At 41.1% G+C, this 22450-nt stretch overlaps 1 protein-coding gene across 2 annotated transcripts in view; it reads left to right on the forward strand.

Annotated features, from left to right (window-relative positions):
• LOC121552168 (pleckstrin homology domain-containing family G member 1) overlaps positions 1–22450 on the forward strand; it is a 96126-nt gene that overhangs the window by 24077 nt on the left and 49599 nt on the right. Inside the window, exon 1 of one of the 2 annotated variants that reach the window (XM_041864887.2) lies at positions 9237–9744. The exons of the other annotated variant lie outside the window; for it this stretch is intronic. Within the exon in view, the coding sequence (XP_041720821.2) occupies positions 9735–9744 (10 nt within the window). The 5' untranslated portion in view covers positions 9237–9734. Of the gene's footprint in view, positions 1–9236; positions 9745–22450 lie in introns of those variants that run through there. 2 annotated transcript variants of the gene reach the window in all.

The raw sequence follows: 22450 nt of genomic DNA on the forward strand, positions 1-22450 counted from the left end.
GACAAAAATGTAATGTAATACAATGGCAATCCGGGTTATAGGTAACAATCCTTCGCATGAACTGCCGACATTATTACGCATATTAATTGATAATGATGGAAATTAAGATATGCAAGATATTTGAATAGCTATGTATTTTTAATAGCTATATATATATATATTGAGGTGAGAGCATTGGAAATGCTTTTGGCTGTTGACCTGCTTCTGTTTTGTGGGTGGCACTGTGTGCTGTTTTCGAAGGATGGGTCCTGTCCTCTCGGAGGGCCTAGGGTTCCGGGGGACGGGTGTGGTATGCCGATCACTGGGATGACAACCCAACTTGGGATGGGGAGGGGCTTTAGCAGGGGGAATAGTGGAGAACAATTGGAGGGTTACTTAGTAGCAATGCAAATATCATGGTACAGCTACATTGACACTCAATCACTATGGTCTTTTTTATTTTAAATTTACAAACATATATTATGATAAATAGATTTGAAACCTGTATCTCATTATGGTAAGTGGTGAAATAAGTATAGCCAGTTATAATTGGCTTAGCAGGTAATAACAAAAGAAGAACAATATTTACATGGCTCAAAGAGAAGGAATATAATATTTATTGTTTACAGGAAATTCATTCAACAATTCTAGATGAAGTTGTGTGGAAAAAGTACTGGGGGGCGAAATATACTTTTCCCATGGGCAAAGAAACTCAAAAGGGGTGACGATATTAATTAACAGTAATTTCGATCCAAATGTGCAAATTGTCCAAACAGATCCGCAAGGTAGATGGATGATTTTAAATATGTTATTGGACCATAAACAGATATGGCTCATTAACCTTTACGGACCAAATAATGATGATCTACACTTCTTTGACAATATATATAATAAAATATCAACCCTGCAAGCAATACAAGACTCTATTATTATGGTGGGAGATTATACTGTTTTAAATCGCTCAATGGACCGTAAAGGAAATCATACTACAAACTATCACCCTCATGCGCTTAAGGAAATCGTGAATGTCATGGATACATTAGAATTAGTAGATATACAGTATGGAGGCTTAAATATCCTGACCTAGTGAGATATACATGGTGGAGACGCAATCAAGCTAGTCGTCTTGACTTCTTTCTTATGTCATTCTCGTTGGCACCAAAAGTTGATAGGGGACAGAATGCGATTACTCTTACTGAATTTCCACGTGGGCGAGGATATTGGAAATGTAATCAAAGCCTATTGGATGACTTGTTTTAACTAGGACAGAGGAATTTATGACTGATTCTTTCCGACATAACATAGGTACAGCAAATCCTCTTATTGAATGGGACACTTTTAAATGTGCCTTTAGAGGCCATGGAATTCAGGTAAAAAAAGTACATACCAACAAAGGAAATAGAAGGTCTAACAGAACAGATAGATAGCAATAAAAACTGTAACATAGAGGCTCAGAATAAATTAGAGGAAAAACTAAAAGAAATGGAGAAACTTATTCAAGAAAGATCAAGTGTAACATATTATAAAAATAAAGCAAACTGGATGGAATATGGGGGAAAATGCACCAAATTCTTTTTTAATCTTCAACATAGTTGAAAAAATAATTTACTGAAACTGGTTACAAATGAAGGAGTCACCCTTGATTCACCAAATTATATTTTGAAGGAGGAAGCAAAGTACTTTAAGCATATGTTTTTGTTTCAGTCACCTCCATCTCCTCTAACTGAAGCAAAAAGGTATTGTCTGACATTATTCATTCTAATCAGACAGGTTTTTTACATGGATGATAGATTGGAGATAATATAAAGCAAGTACTCCAAACAATAGAACAATATGACAAATCTGGGAAACCAGGCCTGCTATTCATAGCAGACTTTGAAAAGGCATTTGATAAAGTACGACTGGAGTTCATATATAAATGCCTGGAGCATTCCAATTTTGGAGGATCTCTTATAAAATAGGTTAAAATCATGTATAGTAACCCTAGGTGTAAAATTGTAAATAATGGCTATTTCTCAGAAAGTTTTTAACTGTCAAGAGGATTAAAACAAGGTTGTCCACTATCGGCATATCTATTTTTTATGGCCATCGAAATGTTAGCTATTAAAATCAGATCCAACAATAATATCAAGGGATTAGAAATCCAGGGCTTAAAAACAAAGGTGTCATTGTACGCTGATGATTCATGTTTTCTTTTAAATCGACAACTTGAATTCCTCTACAGCCTCATAGAGGATCTAGATACATTTTCTAACATCTCTGGATTACAACCAAATTATGATAAATGTACTATATTACGTATTGGATCACTATAAAATCCAATTTTATAGTGAAAAATGCACCAAATTATTTTTAAATCTTCAACATAGAAATGCTACCAAAAATAATTTACTGAAACTGGTTACAAATGAAGGAGTCACCCATGATTCACCAAATTATATTTTGAAGGAGGAAGCCTCCATCTCCTCTAACTGAAGCAAAAAGGTATTGTCGGACATTATTCATTCTAATCAGACAGGTTTTTTACATGGATGATACATTGGAGATAATATAAAGCAAGTACTCCAAACAATAGAACAATATGACAAATCTGGGAAACCAGGCCTGCTATTCATAGCAGACTTTGAAAAGGCATTTGATAAAGTACGACTGGAGTTTATACAGTGTGGAGAACAAGTATTTGATACACTGCCGATTTTGCAGGTTTTCCTAGTTACAAAGCATGTAGAGGTCTGTAAATTTTATTATAGGTACACTTCAACTGTGAGAGACTGAATCTAAAACAAAAATCCAGAAAATCACATTGTATGATTTTTAAGTAATTAATTTGCATTTTATTGCATGACATAAGTATTTGATACATCAGAAAAGCAGAACTTAATATTTGTTACAGAAACCTTTGTTTGCAATTACAGAGATCATACATTTCCTGTAGGTCTTGACCAGGTTTGCACACACTGCAGCAGACCTCCAGATCCTTCAGGTTTCGGGGCTGTCGCTGGGCAATACAGACTTTCAGCTCCCCCTCCCTTGAGATGCTTCTTACGGAGCCACTCCTTAGTTGCCCTGGCTGTGTGTTTTGGGTCGTTGTCATGCTGGAAGACCCAGCCACGACCCATCTTCAATGCTCTTACTGAGGGAAGGAGGTTGTTGACCAAGATCTCGCGATACATGGCCCCTTCCATCCTCCCCTCAATACGGTGCAGTCGTCCTGTCCCCTTTGCAGAAAAGCATCCCCAAAGAATGATGTTTCCACCTCCATGCTTCACGGTTGGGATGGTGTTCTTGGGGTTGTACTCATCCTTCTTCTTCCTCCAAACACGGCGAGTGGAGTTTAGACCAAAAAGCTCTAATTTTGTCTCATCAGACCACATAACCTTCTCCCATTCCTCCTCTGGATCATCCAGATGGTCATTGGCAAACTTCAGACGGGCCTGGACATGCGCTGGCTTGAGCAGGGGGACCTTGCGTGCGCTGCAGGATTTTAATCCATGACGGCGTAGTGTGTTACTAATGGTTTTCTTTGAGACTGTGGTCCCAGCTCTCTTCAGGTCATTGACCAGGTCCTGCCGTGTAGTTCTGGGCTGATCCCTCACCTTCCTCATGATCATTGATGCCCTACGAGGTGAGATCTTGCATGGAGCCCCAGTCGGAGGGTGATTGACCGTCATCTTGAACTTCTTCCATTTTCTAATAATTGTGCCAACAGTTGTTGCCTTCTCACCATGCTGCTTGCCTATTGTCCTGTAGCCGATCCCAGCCTGGTGCAGGTCTACAATTTTATCTCTGATGTCCTTACACAGCTCTCTGGTCTTGGCCATTGTGGAGAGGTTGGAGTCTGTTTGATTGAGTGTGTGGACAGGTGTCTTTTATACAGGTAACGAGTTCAAACAGGTGCAGTTAATACAGGTAATGAGTGGAGAACAGGAGGGCTTCTTAAAGAAAAACAGGTCTGTGAGAGCTGGAATTCTTACTGGTTGGTAAGTGATCAAATACTTATGTCATGCAATAAAATGCAAATTAATTACTTAAAAATCATACAATGTGATTTTCTGGATTTTTGTTTTAGATTCAGTCTCTCACAGTTGAAGTGTACCTATGATAAAAATTACAGACCTCTACATGCTTTGTAACTAGGAAAACCTGCAAAATCGGCAGTGTATCAAATACTTTCTCCCCACTGTATATTTGCGAGAAAAAAAAACATGGGGGATTTGAAGTGATGCAGACAATTACATTGTTGGAAGTTACAATCTATCTGCAATATTAAAGCTGATCTACCCCCCCCAAAAAAATTTTTTTTACAAATAATAACAAAAACAACAAAATTAAACAAAAACAAAATACTTTGTTGACTTGTGTGAGGTGAAGAAAAAATGACTGAGAAGCTCAGCTTATTAGTGCTGTACATGGAGAGTTAAGACAATCAGAAATCAGACATTGCCAAGTGGGCACTTTCCTACATATGCATGCATTCTGGAGAGAGACCATATCTTCGCCATACACCCCTCCCCTTCTTGATGCAACATTTTAAATTATACTCAAAACACATTATCTTCACACATATTTTAGATGCTTTTCACTGACAGCCGCAACTCAATCAGCTAGACCTAGTGCCACGTGCACTATCCCAAACACACTTGTGATTTGAAACAACACACAGCTATAAAAAAAAAGAAGAAGAAGCTAATGAACCTCTGTGGCTAAGTCATGCTCCCTGATGAAGTATTTTGAGTGATTTTATTTAGACAGGAATAATTATATAATTTTGGCGAAACATCAATTTACTTTAGGGCAATCCAGAATCCTGACAGTGCACTGTACACCCGCCAACTTTCCTTTCCAATTTGGAAGAGACTGAAACCAGAGATCTGTATATAATAACGAGATGCTCATGTCTCCGCCCTAACAATGGGAGTCTTTGTCCCAAAGGCGGGGAGGCAGGTGACAAGCTAAGGTCTGCATATTATTCCCATAGAAACGCATTGGGCATATTCTGGACAGATTTTGGCGAGAGTGAGCCCTCTCGCGTCGCCTCTTCCTCTGCTGAAACTACAGTGCATTCGGAAAGTATTCAGACCCCTTGACTTTTTCCACGTTTTGTAACGTTACAGCCTTATTCTAAAATTGATTAAATCATTTTTTCCCATCATCAATCTGCACACAATACCCCATAATGACAAAGCAGAGACAGGTTTTTAGAAATGTTTGCACATTTGTTAAAAATAAAAAACGGAAATATTACACTTACATAAGTATTCAGACTCTTTACTCAGTACTTTGTTGAAGCACCTTTGGCAGCAATTACAGCCTTGAGTCTTCTTGGGTATGTTGATACAAGCTTGGCACACCTGTCTTTGGGGAGTTTCTCCCATTCTTCTCTGCAGATCCTCTCAAGCTGTTAAATCGGGTTCAAGTCCGGGCTCTGGCTGTGCCACTGAAGGACATTCAGAGACTTGTCCTGAAGCCACTCCTGCGTTGTTTTGGCTGTGTGCTTAGGGTCGTTGTCCTGTTGGAAGGTGAACCTTCGACCCAGTCTGAGGTCCTGGGCGCTCTGGAGGAGGTTTTCATCAAGAATCTCTCTATACCTTGCTCTGTTCATCTTTCCCTCGATCTTGACTAGTCTCACAGTCCCTGCCGCTAAAAACCTCCTCACAGAATGATGCTGCCACCACCATGCTTCACCATAGGGATGGTGCCAGGTTTCCTCCAGACATGACACTTGGCATTCAGGCCAAAGAGTTCAATCTTGGTTTCATCAGACCAGAGAATCTTGTTTCTCATGGTCTGAGAGTCCTTTAGGTGCCTTTTGGCAAACTCCAAGCGGGCTGTCATGTGCCTTTTACTGAGGAGTGGCTTCCGTCTGGCCACTCTACCATAAAGGCCTGATTGGTGGAGTACTGCAGAGATGGTTGTCCTTCTGGAAGGTTCTCCCATCTCCAAAGAGGATCTCTGGAGCTCTGTCAGAGTGACCATCAGGTTCTTGGTCACCTCCCTGACCAAGGCCCTTCTCCCCCGATTTCTCAGTTTGGCCGGGCGGCCAGCTCTAGGAAGAGTCTTAGTGGTTCCAAATGTCTTCCATTTAAGAATAATATAACAAAATGTGGAAAATGTCAAGGGGTCTGAATACTTTCCGAATGCACTGTATATCACCAGAGAAAGCAATTCAGTTCTAATCAAAGGGCTGTATTGGCATGGGAAACATACTGTATGTTCACATTGCCAAAGCAAGTGAAATAGATAATACAAAAAGTGAAATAAACATTTAAAAAGTATTACTTAGATTTAAATAATAATGAAACAAAAAATGCCTTATTAGGCTATACAGTCATTCTACAGTGCCTTTTAATTCACTTTTAGAAATAGGAGTTTGGCCATTCTTTGGTTTGAGGATCATGTGGTGAGAATGCATGCTAGTTTCTTAATTTAGCCTGGCAGATGCTCTTATATTCCCATGCCCTAATCACAGTCAACACAAATCTATTTTGTAACAACAATGTCATGGAATAAAATAGAATAAATTAGAAAATGATTGCTTCCCAAATTAGAAAAATGTACAAGTGCATACCTGATGTGTCTGCTGTGTTAAACAATTAATGGCTTCTTCTTGAAATCATTGATGATCAGATACTTCAGTTGTAACTGGTTCTGTTGCGCAAACTTTTTACAGTTGATAGACAACTTTAGCAGTGTTCCAAACTTTTTTAACAATAGCCTGTATAGAAATCAAAACGTCTCCGGTGCTGCAGCGTGCACTCATTCTTGGACTAATGAAACAAATACCAGAAGTTCGTTTTGGGTGTAGTTTTCCTTTAATAAAAGGTAGGCCTATGGCATACCCTCTCATACCCCCTCAATTCAAGTCTTGGTTTTAACTTAACAGCCCTTCACTGACACAGAGGTAGGCTATTTAAAGAGTGCATGGTGGGTGGAGGAATTTACCAACAAATCTATGGATATAGCAGCCTATAGCCTAATTTTGTCTGTCAAATAGGTAGGCCTACCTCTTGTTTCTTAAATAGGAAGAAATAGGCTCCAACATAAAGCCTTCTTGTTGTTAGTAAAGTCTAATTAAAATGAAGACGGTTTAAATGATTTATGCCTACTCAAATTTGATTGTGCTGTGGATGCTGCTTCAAGTTTCAGCACCACAATGTAAGTTACTTGAATCTGGCTTATTGTGATGTCAATAACTCTGATAAATACATCATGGGCAAGAATCATTTTGTTTTTAATAAAATCAGTTATAGTAGTAGCAAGCTATCAAAGTTGACCTCCGGTCCTCCTTCTCATCTTTGCGCTCTCGTTCTCAAACTGAACAGAACGTAGGATATAGGCTAGTCCTCGCGCAAGATAGTGGGACTAGGCCTAATCAAAAATAATTGTCTGACGAAACCTTTGACTCTCTTCCTGACCTGCCACCATAGACCTACACAGCACAACCATTGGTTAAGCAGCACACAAAACATTTTTGATCAGCAAGAGCAGAGCCGGCCGGGGCTCAGGGTTGGAATATCCATTGCCGTGTGTAATGCAGCCTAGTTTTATTTTCACCATCCCAGCAGCTATCTTAGAAATATATCTTTGCTCTGTGCTTCTCTGAGCATGCACTTCGTAGCCTATAGCCTATAGACTATGGATCATTTGATTGAGACCACACTAAATAGTCTATAGGCGCAATTGATATTGAGTACCCAGCGGAGAATCAGAGATGAGGGGCTAGCCTAATAAGCAACTCATTCTAAAACACTGAGAAATATTGACATTCTGTCATTTACCCTCCCCTGGACTAGATTAAAAAAATTCTAAACCCTCCCCTTGACTGAAATTGAAAAACCATGACCCTCCCCCATTTTCCTCCAGGTAACCATTCTGTAAATTGTTATCCATCCCTAAGGCTGTCATATAGGATAGGATGTGACTGACAGTAGGGGCTTGTCCTCCAATGAACTGGCCGGAGTTGGGAGCAGGAAAGCTGGTCAGTGGTGTTGTGTATTTGCTTAGCCGGGAGTGCTCATTATGTGGCATGGGGAGAGGGCATCAGTGGTTGGGGTCAGGGGGAGAGGGTAGAGGCCTTCATGGGTCAATGGGTCCCCTCAGTGCTAGAGAAGGGTTGTGCTGCTGGAGATAGACCTCATACTGCAGGCTGCCTAGGACCTGTTGGGGTGGGGTGGGGTGGAGGGCACTAGTTGGATAGTTCACAGTTAGGGGGTTCACTAGCCTACTGACCAGTAAGCTGCACTGACTAGTAGGGGGTGTTGTATGGTCAGTAAAAGGGGAGGTTTTAGGGGATCCCCTGCTGCTGGGACCAGTACTTCTCCTCTGTCCTCTGCAGACGGTGGACAAATAGCCGACACACTCATGAGTGTGTGTGAGAGTGTGTGTGCGGCAGCAGCGGCTATTGTCTAAAACATGTGGTCATCAGTGTGGTCATCAGCTGGTGTCTGTCCAGACTAGGAGATCAACCATGAGAAGATATTGAAATTAAATGTTTGTAACCGTTAATAAACAAATGGTGTATATGACGATTACCTTGGCTTATGCTAGAATGTACTACCTGTTGCATTCCATTCCTGTTTGATGCACTGTGTACCTGTATGTATGCATACTTACACTCTCTCACACTTGTACCATGACAAACCCCATTCTGCCTGTGAGAGAATGTGTGTAGGGTGGAAAACTGAACACTGAACACAATGGGAGGAGGGGAGTCCTGGGGAGGGCTGGGGGAGTGAAGGGGGGTGGGGCTTTTGTTTGTGATGGCTCCCAGCTATTGATCAGGGCTAACCTGGTTAAATAAAGGTGAAATAAATATATATATATTTTTTTACTTGTAAAGTGTGTGTGTGTTCTGTGAACCTATTGACTAACCGCAGCGATTCAGTGCCTGCTGTGCTGTCACAGAGTGCAAGCACCTACACTCACAAAGTACACACACACACCCATACATACAGTTTCTTTTTTTTAATGCGGACTACAGAGACTTCCAGAGAGTTTGAAAATAACGACAGACGTAAAAAAACGGGAGGAGGAAGATAAAAGGAGAGAGGACTTGGGAAGAGAGGGCACTTAATGTGGAACTCAGCTCCTTGTAATTTGCTGTGGGAGAGAGGGGGAGGGGAAAACCCAGGGGGAGGGAACAGGGGAGAGCAGAGGCCATTCAGTCTGACACACACAGAGACATACACACATACACTGAGTGGACATGCTACCACCAGAGAGAGAGAGAGAGAAAGAGAGAGAGAGAGAGAGAGAGAGAGAGAGAGAGAGAGAGAGAGAGAGAGAGAGAGAGAGAGAGAGAGAGAGAGAGTGAGCCCGTCTGAAAGAGGGATACAGAGAGCCCAGTGAGAGACAGCTTCTGCAAGCCAGTAAAGAAGGGAAAGAGAGAGCAAGCTATAGAGAGACAATCAGAGAGAAATAAAGTATAGAAAGAGGGGTCAACAGCTGCTGCACCAGTGAGAAGTCTTAGTGTGTGTGTTAGGTTCCAGAGTGAGTGTGTGTTTATGAGTGTGTGTTGGGAGCAGCGGACGGCATGCTTGCTCCATGAAGAAGGAAATGTATCCGACTGACTGAGAGAATGTGAGGAAGTGTGGGGGAATTCTGCAGGCTGAGGGAAGGGAATACTGCGATCGGAATACTCTGCTCCTGGTGGATATGCAGACTTTCCTGGACTGTTGTTTAATTTTCAAACCATTTACTCCTCTTCAGGGGTTTAAACTCATCTGTTCTTTTTGCTGAAGGAAAATCAAGCCATTATGCCAACTGGTAAGCAGGATTTATTTAAGTTATTTATACTGTAGACTGTTTTATGTCCAATGCTATTTGGGGGCGCCTTCATCTGTCAAAGGTTTTACATTGTCAGTTGCTTTTGTACAGTAAAAAATGCCTAGATCAAGTTTTTTTCCCCTCAAGTGTCTGATCCGCAGACAAAGGTGCATCAGAGTTGAGATTTCTTTATCTTTCATATCATGTTGTGTCTTTGTGGTAAACTGGGGGCCTTTTAATCACTGTCCTAGTCCTCAAGTCTTTGAAGGTGAATGCCTTGATGGTGTGTCTGGTAGGAATGAATACTCCTGTTCATGTTTTTATTCATATACACATATGTCATTCTTGCATCTGGAAAAGGTCATTTGAATGAAACTTGTTGTGTACTTGTATTGTTCTTATTGGTTTATTAGTTGTGTCGTATCTAGCCCCACTGTTGTCTGTTGTGTGTGTGTTTGCTCCTTTGTGTGTTGGTGTGATATATTCTCCCTGCCTACAATGTTATATGAAGTGTGTGACCTCTTTGTCGAGTTGTTCTCTCTCCTGTGCTGTTGTACGAACAGTGCTTTATAGTTGCTTTCCCGCTGAGTCAGTTGAATGGAACATGTTTGCTTTCTCGCAGGGTTGTTGGTTCTTCCTGATTAGGAGTGATTTAGATCATCCTTAGTTCCTCTCCTGTAACTTTTCCCCCACAGACGTTGTTCATTTGTAGAGCGTATTCTCACTGACTGAGAGGTAGAGTTATACACTGAGTATACAAAACATTAAGAACATGATATAGACTGACCAGGTGAAAGCTATGATCCCTTATTGATGTCACTTGTTAAATCCACTTCAATCAGTGTAGACAATTTCCTATGTGTATCAAGAATGGTCCACCACCCAAAGGACAACCAGCCTACTTTTAATTTATTTATTTTACTAGAAAAGTCAGTTAAGAACAAATTCTTAGTTACAATGACGGCCTACACCGGGCAAACCTGGACAGTGCTGGGCCAATCGTGCGCTGCCCTATGGGACTCCCAATCACAGCCGGTTGTGATACAGCCTGGAATTGAACCAGGGAGTCTGTAGTGACACCTCAAGCACTGAGATGCAGTGCCTTAGACCACTGTGCCACTCGGAAGCCCACAACTTGACACAACTTTGGGAAGCATTGGAGTCAACATAGGCCAACATCCCTGTGGAATGCTTTCGACACCTTGTAGAGTCCATGCCCCGATGAATTGATTAATTGAATTCTGAAGTTTGTAGTCTAGTATTTTTTTTGTGTAAAAGTGTCTGTGTGCTAAATTGACATGGAGTTACTTCCATGCAATGTTGCTGTGTAGAGTTTATTTTTCACATGGGCGTTGAATGAGCTATGTTTACTCCCTTGTGTGGTATTTAATGTCTCCCTCTGCACTCCTAATATCTTAGATAGCCATTTGTTAGTTGGTGTGTCAGTAGATACTGAGAGGGTTGGTTGTTTGGTTTCCTCTCCCTGCATGTCTGTCTGTCTGTCTGAGTAGCTGTTTGGGGAGTGCCGAGATGCCATTCTGCAGCCCGTGACCCAAATTAGAGCCCTCGGGAGTGCCAGGAGGGGGGCGAGGGGTGAGGCACGGGGGTGAGTGGGGGACATAATTACTATGTAGAGGCTCAGTGGACAATGCACCCCCTCCTACCACCACCCTACCCCAGCTTACTAAGACATCTGCCCCCATACTCAGCTAGCCCTGCTGGGGTGGGATGGGGATGGGGGAGGGAGCATGCGGGAGAGGGGAAACCAATCAATATCTTCCCCTTTCACCCTCAAAAGTCTTCACGTCTATTGGTGTGTGTGTTGTGAGAGGAGAGGTAGGGAGACTTATGGAGGCTGTGCAAGGCAAGCACATGTTAGTGGGAGAGATGAGGTGGGGGGGGGGGGCAGATCAGCTTTAATATTGCAGATAGATTGTAACTTCCATCAATGTAATTGTCTGCATCACTTCCAATACCCATATGTTTTTTTTCTTCTTGCCAATATATATATATATATATATATATATATATATATATATATATATATATATATACATACAGTTGAAGTTGGAAGTTTACATACACCTTAGCCAAATACATTTAAACTCAGTTTTTAACAATTCCTGACATTTAATCCTAATAAAAATTACCTGTCTTAGGTCAGTTAGGACCACCATTTTCTTTTTAAGAATGTGAAATGTCAGAATAATAGTAGAGAGAATTATTTATTTCAGCTTTTATTTCTTTCATCACATTCCCAGTGGGTCAGAAGTTTACATACACTCATTTAGTATTTGGTAGCATTGCCTTTAAATTGCTTAACTTGGGTCAAACGTTTTGGGTAGCCTTCCACAAGCTTCCCACAATAAGTTGGGTGAATTCTGGCCCATTCCTCCTGACAGAGCTGGTGTAACTGAGTCAGGTTCATAGGCCTCCTTGCTTGCACATGCTTTTTCAGTTCTGCCCACATATTTTCTATAGGATTGAGGTCAGGGCTTTGTGATGGCCACTCCAATACCTTGACTTTGTTGTCCTTAAGCCATTTTGCCACAACTTTGGAAGTATGTTTGGGGTCATTGTCCATTTGGAAGACCCATTTGCGACCAAGCTTTAACTTCCTGACTGATGTCTTGAGATGTCGCTTCAATATAACTGTGCGCTTTCACAAAAGCTCTCAACCTATAACCTATATACAGTGGGGAAAAAAAGTATTTAGTCAGCCACCAATTGTGCAAGTTCTCCCACTTAAAAAGATGAGAGAGGCCTGTAATTTTCATCATAGGTACACGTCAACTATGACAGACAAAATGAGAAAAAAAAATCCAGAAAATCACATTGTAGGATTTTTAATGAATTTATTTGCAAATTATGGTGGAAAATAAGTATTTGGTCAATAACAAAAGTTTCTCAATACTTTGTTATATACCCTTTGTTGGCAATGACACAGGTCAAACGTTTTCTGTACGTCTTCACAAGGTTTTCACACACTGTTGCTGGTATTTTGGCCCATTCCTCCATGCAGATCTCCTCTAGAGCAGTGATGTTTTGGGGCTGTCGCTGGGCAACACAGACTTTCAACTCCCTCCAAAGATTTTCTATGGGGTTGAGATCTGGAGACTGGCTAGGCCATTCCAGGACCTTGAAATCCTTCGTTGCCCGGGCGGTGTGTTTGGGATCATTGTCATGCTGAAAGACCCAGCCACGTTTAATCTTCAATGCCCGTGCTGATGGAAGGAGGTTTTCACTCAAAATCTCACGATACATGGCCCCATTCATTCTTTCCTTTACACAGATCAGTCGTCCTGGTCCCTTTGCAGAAAAACAGCCCCAAAGCATGATGTTTCCAACCCCATGCTTCACAGTAGTTATGGTGTTCTTTGGATGCAACTCAGCATTCTTTGTCCTCCAAACACGACGAGTTGAGTTTTTACTAAAAAGTTCTATTTTGGTTTCATCTGACCATATGACATTCTCCCAATCCTCTTCTGGATCATCCAAATGCACTCTAGCAAACTTCAGACGGGCCTGGACATGTACTGGCTTAAGTAGGGGGACACGTCAGGCACTGCAGGATTTGAGTCCCTGGCGGCGTAGTGTGTTACTGATGGTAGGCTTTGTTACTTTGGTCCCAGCTCTCTGCAGGTCTTTCACTAGGTCCCCCCTGTGTGGTTCTGGGATTTTTGCTCACCGTTCTTGTGATCATTTTGACCCCACGGGGTGAGATCTTGCGTGGAGCCCCAGATCGAGGGAGATTATCAGTGGTCTTGTATGTCTTCCATTTCCTAATAATTGCTCCCACAGTTGATTTCTTCAAACCAAACTGCTTACCTATTGCAGATTCAGTCTTCCCAGCCTGGTGCAGGTCTACAATTTTGTTTCTGGTGTCCTTTGACAGCTCTTTGGTCTTGGCCATAGTGGAGTTTGGAGTGTGACTGTTTGAGGTTGTGGACAGGGATCTTTTATACTGATAACAAGTTCAAACAGGTGCCATTAATACAGGTAATGAGTGGAGGACAGAGGAGCCTCTTAAAGAAGAAGTTACAGGTCTGTGAGAGCCAGAAATCTTGCTTGTTTGTAGGTGACCAAATAATTATTTTCCACCATAATTTGCAAATAAATTCATTAAAAATCCTACAATGTGATTTTCAGGAGAAAAAAAAATCTCAATTTGTCTGTCATAGTTGACGTGTACCTATGATGAAAATTACAGGCCTCTCTCATCTTTTTAAGTGGGAGAACTTGCACAATTGGTGGCTGACTAAATACTTTTTTTTCCCCACTGTACTTACTATGGACACAGTATGCTTTACATTAGTTATCTTGTTGTTATTAGTTGTTGTTAGTTGTTATTAGTCCCATCCTTCAGCTCCATTCAACACGTCCCAACCATCTCTTAACACCATCCATATTGGATTTCTATTTGCCATATATTTTTCAACTGTACTGTGATGTTTCACAAAGTTCTGAACCCTTCTATTCTCATTGTTTCTACAGATTGTAAATTGAAAATAAACATTTTTGCTAAAACTTTTATTATATTATTGATCGATTGACTATGACTTTTCGTATCACCCAGTATTGCAATCCTTCAGCCATTCCTGGACCTGTGACCAAAAACAAGCTACAAATGGACAGTACCAAAACAAATGATCTAATGATTCTGTCTCTTCGCAGCAAATTCCCAAATGTTTTACTCAAATTACTCATTTTAACTCAATCGATCCAGCTCTCCAACCCTTTCTCCTTGTGCTTTCGTTGACACCCTCTCTGTCACTGTAATTTCTATAATTTGTGCCGCCTGCAGGGTTGGCTGCTCTCCAGTTCTCCCAATGAGAGTGAGTCCCTCTGCGTAAGTCTGTCTGTGGCTTGGCTGCCTATATAGAGATATAATGAGTTTACATTGTTGTTGTCTCTGTGCCAGAGAGGCAGTGAGGTGGTTTATGAACAGTATAAGCATTATCTCCAGTGTTTAAACATTCAGGTTGAAATGCTGTTGTGCAGCATGTGTAGCTCATGCAGAGCCAAAGCATTAGTGTGGAATGTTTTCCTCCTTTCCTACACACTCTCTCTGACACACATGCGCGCACTTCGTACACACACACACACACACACACACATATACAGTACCAGTCAAAAGTTTGGACATACTTACTCATTCAAGGGTTTTTCTTTACTTTTACTATTTTCTACATTGTAAAATAATAGTGAAGACCTCAAAACTATGAAATAACACATATGGAATCATGTAGAAACCAAGAAAGTGTTAAACAAATCAAAATATATTTTATATTTGAGATTCATCAAAGTAGCCTTGATGACAGCTTTGCACACTCTTGGCATTCTCTCAACTAGCTTTATGAGGAATGCTTTTCCAACAGTCTTGAAGGAGTTCCCACATATGCTGAGCACTTGTTGGTTGCTTTTCCATCACTCTGCGGTCCGACTCATCCCAAACCATCTCAATTGGATTGAGGTCGGGTGATTGTGGAGGCCAGGTCATCTGATGCAGCACTCCATCACTCTCCTTCTTGGTCAAATAGCCCTTACACAGCTTGGAGGTGTGTTGGGTCATTGTCCTGTTGAAAAATAAATGTTAGTCCCACTAAGCGCAAACCAGATGGGATGGCGTATCGCTGCAGAATGCTGTGGTAGCCATGCTGGTTAAGTGTGCCTTGAATTCTAAATAAATCATAGACAGTGTCACCAACAAAGCACCCCCACACCATCACAACTCCTCCTCCATGCTTCACGGTGGGAACCACACATGCGGAGATCATCTGTTCACCTACTCTGAGTCTCACAAAGACATGGCAGATGGAACCAAAAATCTCAAATTTGGACTCATCAGTCCAAAGGACAGATTTCCACCAGTCTAATGTCCATTGATTGTGTTTCTTGGCCCAAGCAAATCTCTTCTTCTTATTGGTGTCCTTTAGTAGATGTTTCTTTGCAGCAATTCAACCATGAAGGCCTGAGTCATGCAGTCTCCTCTGAACAGTTGATGTTGAGATGTGTCTGTTACTTGAACTCTGTGAAGCATTTATTTGGGCTGCAATCTGAGGTGCAGTTAACTCTAATGAACTTATCCTCTGCAGCAGAGGTAACTCTGGGTCTTCCTTTCCTGTGGCGGTCCTCATGAGAGCTAGTTTCATCATAGCACTTGATGGTTTTTGCGACTGCACTTGAAGATACCTTCAAAGTTCTTGAAATGTTCCGTATTGACTGACCTTCATGTCTTAAAGTGATGATGGACTGTCATTTCTCTTTGCTTATTTGAGCTGTTCTTGCCATAATATGGACTTGGTCTTTTACCAAATAGAGTTATCTTCTGTATACCACCCCTACCTTGTCACAACACAACTGATTGGCTCAAACGCATTAAGAAGGAAAGAAATTCCACAAATTAACTTTTAACAAGGCACACCTGTTAATTGAAATGCATTCCATGTGATTACCTCATGAAGCTGGTTGTGAGACTGCCAAGAGGATGCAAAGCTGTCATCATTTCAAAGGGTGGCTATTTGAAGAATCTCAAATATAAAATATATTTGGATTTGTTTAACACTTTTTTGGTTACTACATGTGTTATTTCATAGTTTTGATGTCTTCACTATTATTCTACAATGTAGAAAATAGAACAAATAAAGAACAACCCTGGAATGAGTAGGTGTTCTAAAACTTTTGACTGGTACTGTATATACGAGTGCGCATGCACACACACACAAATGCACGCTCTCTTTCTTCTTTCTCTCTCTCTCTCAATTTCAGTTTCAATTTCAATTTAAGGGCTTATTGGCATAGGAAACGTATGTTAACATTGCCAAAGCAAGTGAAGTAGATAGTAAACAAAAGTGAAATAAACTATAAATATTAACATTAAACATTACACTCAGGAATTCCAAAAGAATAAAGACATTTCAAATGTCATACTATGTATACAGTTGAAGTCAGAAGTTTACATACACCTTAGCCAAATACATTTAAACTCAGTTTTTCACAATTCCTGACATTTAATCCTAGTAAAAATTCCCTGTCTTAGGTCAGTTAGGATCACAACTTTATTTTAAGAATGTGAAATGTCAGAATGATACTAGAGAGAATGATTTATTTCAGCTTTTATTTCTTTCAACACATTCCTAGTGGGTCAGAAGTTTACATACACTCAATTAGTATTTGGTAGCATTGCCTTTAAATTGTTTAACTTGGGTCAAACGTTTCGGGAAGCCTTCCACAAGCTTCCCACAATAAGTTGGGTGAATTTGGAGGGGGACACTCGGGGGACAATATTTGAGAGCCAGAGAGGAGAGTTGATTGAGATCCAGTCCTAGAGGTGGATATTAGATAGATAGATAGATAGATAGATAGATAGATAGATAGATAGATAGATAGATAGATAGATAGATAGATAGATAGATAGATAGATAGATAGATAGATAGATAGATAGATAGATAGATGAGATAGATAGATAGATAGATAGATAGATAGATAGATAGATAGATAGATAGATAGATAGATAGATAGATAGATAGATAGATAGATAGATAGATAGATAGATAGATAGATAGATAGATAGATAGATAGATAGATAGATAGATAGATAGATAGATAGATAGATAGATAGATAGATAGATAGATAGATAGATAGATAGATAGATAGATAGATAGATAGATAGATAGATAGATAGATAGATAGATAGATAGATAGATAGATAGAACCCTAAATAGCCTAATAGGTAATAGATAAGTCTAATAGTGCATGAGCTCTTTTTCAGAGTGAAACTACCAAGGTAGGGTGGTAGAATGAGGGTAGGGTGGCGTTTGTGACTGATGACCCTTCCTCTCCTCTCCACTTTTTTCTCTGTCTTTCATGTTCTCTCCCTCTTGGGTTTGTCTTGATCCTGATCTGATTTAATCACAGTTGAAACTGTTACCATAATGTTGCAGAGGCGGTGAGACGGCCATAACTCACGGCAACGCCTTTGGCCTATTACTGCTATTCATTTCCCCTGAGTGTCCTACACCCCTCTGCCCCTCCGCCCCTATACACACCCCACCCCGGCACAATTTGTACTTGTTTGTTGTTGTTACTTGTTTTTGTCTGTGTTCAACTTTCTTATTGCAGACATGTCAGACACCATCCATAATGATTGACTGTCACTGCAGATTTAGTGCAATGAATAGAGGGCAATAAACAATTGTGTGGCATAGACACTGCTACCAGTTGGCATTGTTGTTCTTCTCTATTGTCCATACGGTAAACAATAACACACAAGGTTGGTGGTGGGTTGATGGGAGGGGAATGTGTGGTCAGACCCTGCCCAGTCAGAGGTGCTCCTCTCTGGGGTGGAGAAACCACTTTTGGCCCCTTGGTGAGAGAAGGGCGAGAAGGGCTGGAATTCAGTCTGTTGATGTTTAAGAACTCAGTTCCAGAATCCCTCTCTCCTTCTTTTTCTGTTGTCCCTCTCTCTATATCAGTGGCGGTTGGTGTTGTTCAAGATTAGAGCTGACCTTTTTTTTCTGTTACAGCAAGGACTGTCATTCATATTCCATTCACCCAGCTCAATGTAACATCGATAGGTTTAGGCTACTACATGATACTCGAATTTGCCCTATACCCATCATGACGTTGCTACAACCTAGCCTACAAATGAAAGTTTATAACGTAGGAGCACATTTCGAGAGGCAAATTGGAGTAATCAAGGTGACAGACAGTGACACATTCAATACCACCTTGCACACTCTTACCTGCATCTAGCTGATCTGGGGTGTAGTCATTAGTCCAAACAGTTGCAAAACACAGTTGCAAAACGTTCCATTTCTATTAGACAAATTCAGGTATGTCCCTCACCTTATCATTCTGTTTGCTTCAGTTTAAGAAACGTTTTGCTACAGAATCTGCTTAATAAATACACCCCTGATCACCCGCACACACAGTTCACTTTCACAGCAGCCACATACAGCATCATCACTTTGCTCATTGTAAAATTCCTTCTCGCATCTATGCGCTCTCCTCCCACCTTTTCACTTTGCTAGTGGACTTCAGTGCACAACACAACAGCTGTCTGTGAACAGGTGCAAAACCGTCTCCAAGCCAAACCTTCATACCATAGTCGCTAACCACTCCACAACCTACATCATTATCACCATATTAACATTATAGTCAACAAACTAGAACTACCACGTTAGTAAACCCACAATCCAATGCATGTGTACAATCACATAGTACAGTGTACAGCAAGCAGTTTAGCAATTACGCTGGCGGGCCCCAGTGTCAATACATTTATATAAAACCGAAAGCTTACCTTGACTTGGAAGAGTTGCAGTGTTGAATACCTTTATCCAGCTACATAACATAAATACCTTTCCTCTCTGTTTGAGTCAGGTTGTTGAGTAGGAAAAAGTATCTGCAGTAGCCTAGTAAGTGAAAGGTAAAATAATAAGACAAAAAATACACCAAAATATAGCTAGCTCTTAATTTTAAGAATTGTTTTTGTTCAAAACTGTTCAACTATAGTCTTTCTCTCACTTTGAGTCATCTACTCACCACACTTTATGTACTGCAGTGCTTGCTAGCTGTAGCTTAAGCTTTCAGTCCTAGATTAATTCTCTGGTCCTTTGATTGGATGGACAAGATGTTAGTTCATATTGCAAGAGCTCTGATAGGTTGGAGGACATCCTCTGGAAGTCGTCATAATTACTGTGTAAGTCTATGGAAGTGGGTAAGAATCATGAGCCTTCAAGGTTTTGTATTGAAGTCAATGTACCCAGAGGAGGATGGAAAATAACTGTCCTCCAGCTACACCATGGTGCTACCCTGTTATATTTTAGTTGTCACTGTATTAGACTAAGCATAGGTGATTTGATGATGTTGAATATGTGATTTGATGATGTTGAAATGTTGAAGTTGAAATGGTGCTGGAATAGTGGAGGCAGCTAACTTTCTGTGGTTCTAAATCAATAGTTGTTTGGTGGTCCGAAAATGTCTGAAACATTAACTTGCTTGACCATGCTGTAGGTCATGTAACTGTTTGTTACATGCTATATGCTTTGTGGACTTTACCGGACAGATGTTGCTCTCCGGTTTTGTGACAAAGTTGTGGTTGAATTGATTCTGCCACTGTGTCTTCTTATTGTCTCTGCCTTAGACCTATATATCATGGTCGCAAGGCATATGAACTAAGAGGTTATAGAGCAAACAACGCAATTATCACAACACATAGGTTGCCACTTCCTGTTGAACATGAACGAGGGAGAACTCGGTTTGTTGTTTTTGAAAGTTTGTAGCCCGCGACGCAGTTAGCCATTGTGGCTGGGACCGCGGATTGTCCCGGGCTTGTAGCTGTCTAGATCCCTGCTGTTTGTTGTTGTTGTTTTCAATCTTCCCTGTGACCTGCCCTGTGTGGAACTGCGAGGAGTAAAAGTGTAACCTATGTTGCTCCTATGACAAAGACCAAAGCCGGCGGGAGTACCGTTGAGGACAGTGGTGTCTCTCTATCACAGGTGAAGGATCTTTTAAATTAACAAAAATAGTTCTACAAGCAGTTGTTACAATCATATATTTTGTTTTGTCCAAATACTGGTGGAGTTCAGTTCTGTATGTGAATCCAGGATAACAATGAAGGGGAAATCAAATTATCTCGAGGGACAAACAAGGCGGAACAACATGGTTGGGGACGGAATTGCAGAATCTCCACATGAGACCTGGACGGAGTCTGAGGACAAGGTGAGGGAAATAATCTTGGAGAAACTGAAGATGGACCACAGAAAGATTTAGATGAAGGGCCCATAGGACTGGAAAACCCACCACCCACCCAGGTGACAGGCCCAGGCCGATAGTGGTCAAGTTCCTGAGGTTCAAGGACAAGGTAGCTGTTCTGGAAAGAGCCAAGAACTTCAGAGGAACGTATATCTTCCTCAACGAGAACTATCCTGAACCTGTGCGCCAGAAGAGGAAAGATCTTATCCCACCCATGAAAGCTGCCAGAGCGTGTGGGGACATTGCTTACATCCGCTATGAGAGGCTCATTGTCCACCCTCCCTCCCAAAAGCCTGGAAGGGATGAGAGAGCCAAGCCTATGGGATCGTAGCTTCAACCCCGCATGATTCATGAAATCAATAACTTGCTAATATCAGATACCATTCATATATTAGCAATTTCTGAGACACTTAGATAATTTATTTGACGATACAGCAGTAGCAATACAAGGATATAACATCTATAGAAGAGACAGGAATGCTTATGGGGGAGGTGTTGCTGTATATACAGTTGAAGTCGGATGTTTACATACACTTAGGTTGGAGTCATTAAAACTCGTTTTTCAACCACTCGACAAATTTCTTGTTAACAAACTATAGTTTTGGCAAGTCGGTTAGGACATCTACTTTGTGCATGACACAAGTAATATTTCCATAAATTGTTTACAGACAGATTATTTCACTTATAATTCACTGTATCACAATTCCAGTGGGTCAGACGTTTACATACACTAAGTTGACTGTGCCTTTAAACAGCTTGGAGAATTCCAGAAAATGATGTCATGGCTTTAGAAGCTTCTGATAGGCTAATTTACATCATTTGAGTCAATTGGAGGTGTACCTGTGAATGTATTTCAAGGCCTACCTTCAAACTCAGTGCCTCTTTGCTTGAAATCATGGGAAAATTAAAAGAAATCAGCCAAGACATCAGAAGAAAAATTGTAGACCTCCACAAGTCTGGTTCATCCTTGGGAGCAATTTCCAAATGCCTAAAGGTACCACGTTCATCTGTACAAACAATAGTACGCAAGTATAAACACCATGGGACCATGCAGCCGTCATACCGCTCAGGAAGGAGATGCGTTCTGTCTCCTAGAGATACTTTGGTGCGAAAGGTGCAAATCAATCCCAGAACAACAGCAAAGGACCTTGTGAAGATGCTGGAGGAAACAGGTACAAAAGTATCTATATCCACAGTCAAATGAGTCCTATATTGACATAACCTGAAAGGCCGCTCAGCAAGGAAGAAGCCACTGCTCCAAAACCGCCATAAAAAAGACTGACTACGGTTTGCAACTGCACATGGGGACAAAGATCGTACTTTTTGGAGAAATGTCCTCTGGTCTGATGAAACAAAAATAGAACTGTTTGGCCATAATGACCATCGTTATGTTTGGAGGAAAAAGGGGGTCGCTTGCAAGCCGAAGAACACCATCCCAACCGTGAAGCACGGGGGTGGCAGCATCATGCTGTGGGGGTGCTTTGCTGCTGGAGGGACTGGTGCACTTCACAAAATAGATGGCATCATGAGGAAGGAAAATGATGTGGATATATTGAAGCAACATCACAAGACATCAGTCAGGAAGTTAAAGCTTGGTCGCAAATGGGTCTTCCAAATGGACAATGACCCCAAGCATACTTCCAAAGTTGTGGTAAAATGCCTTAAGGACAACAAAGTCAAGGTATTGGAGTGGCCATCACAAAGCCCTGACCTCAATCCTATAGAAAATTTGTGGGCAGAACTGAAAAAGCGTGTGCGAGCAAGGAGGCCTACAAACCTGACTCAGTTACACCAGCTCTGTCAGGAGGAATGGGCCAAAATTCACCCAACTTATTGTGGGAAGCTTGTGGAAGGCTTCCCGAAACATTTGACCCAAGTTAAACAATTTAAAGGCAATGCTACCAAATACTAATTGAGTGTATGTAAACTTCTGACCCACTGGGAATGTG

Source organism: Coregonus clupeaformis, chromosome 36, assembly GCF_020615455.1.
Source record: "Coregonus clupeaformis isolate EN_2021a chromosome 36, ASM2061545v1, whole genome shotgun sequence".
Classification (NCBI taxonomy): domain Eukaryota; kingdom Metazoa; phylum Chordata; class Actinopteri; order Salmoniformes; family Salmonidae; genus Coregonus; species Coregonus clupeaformis.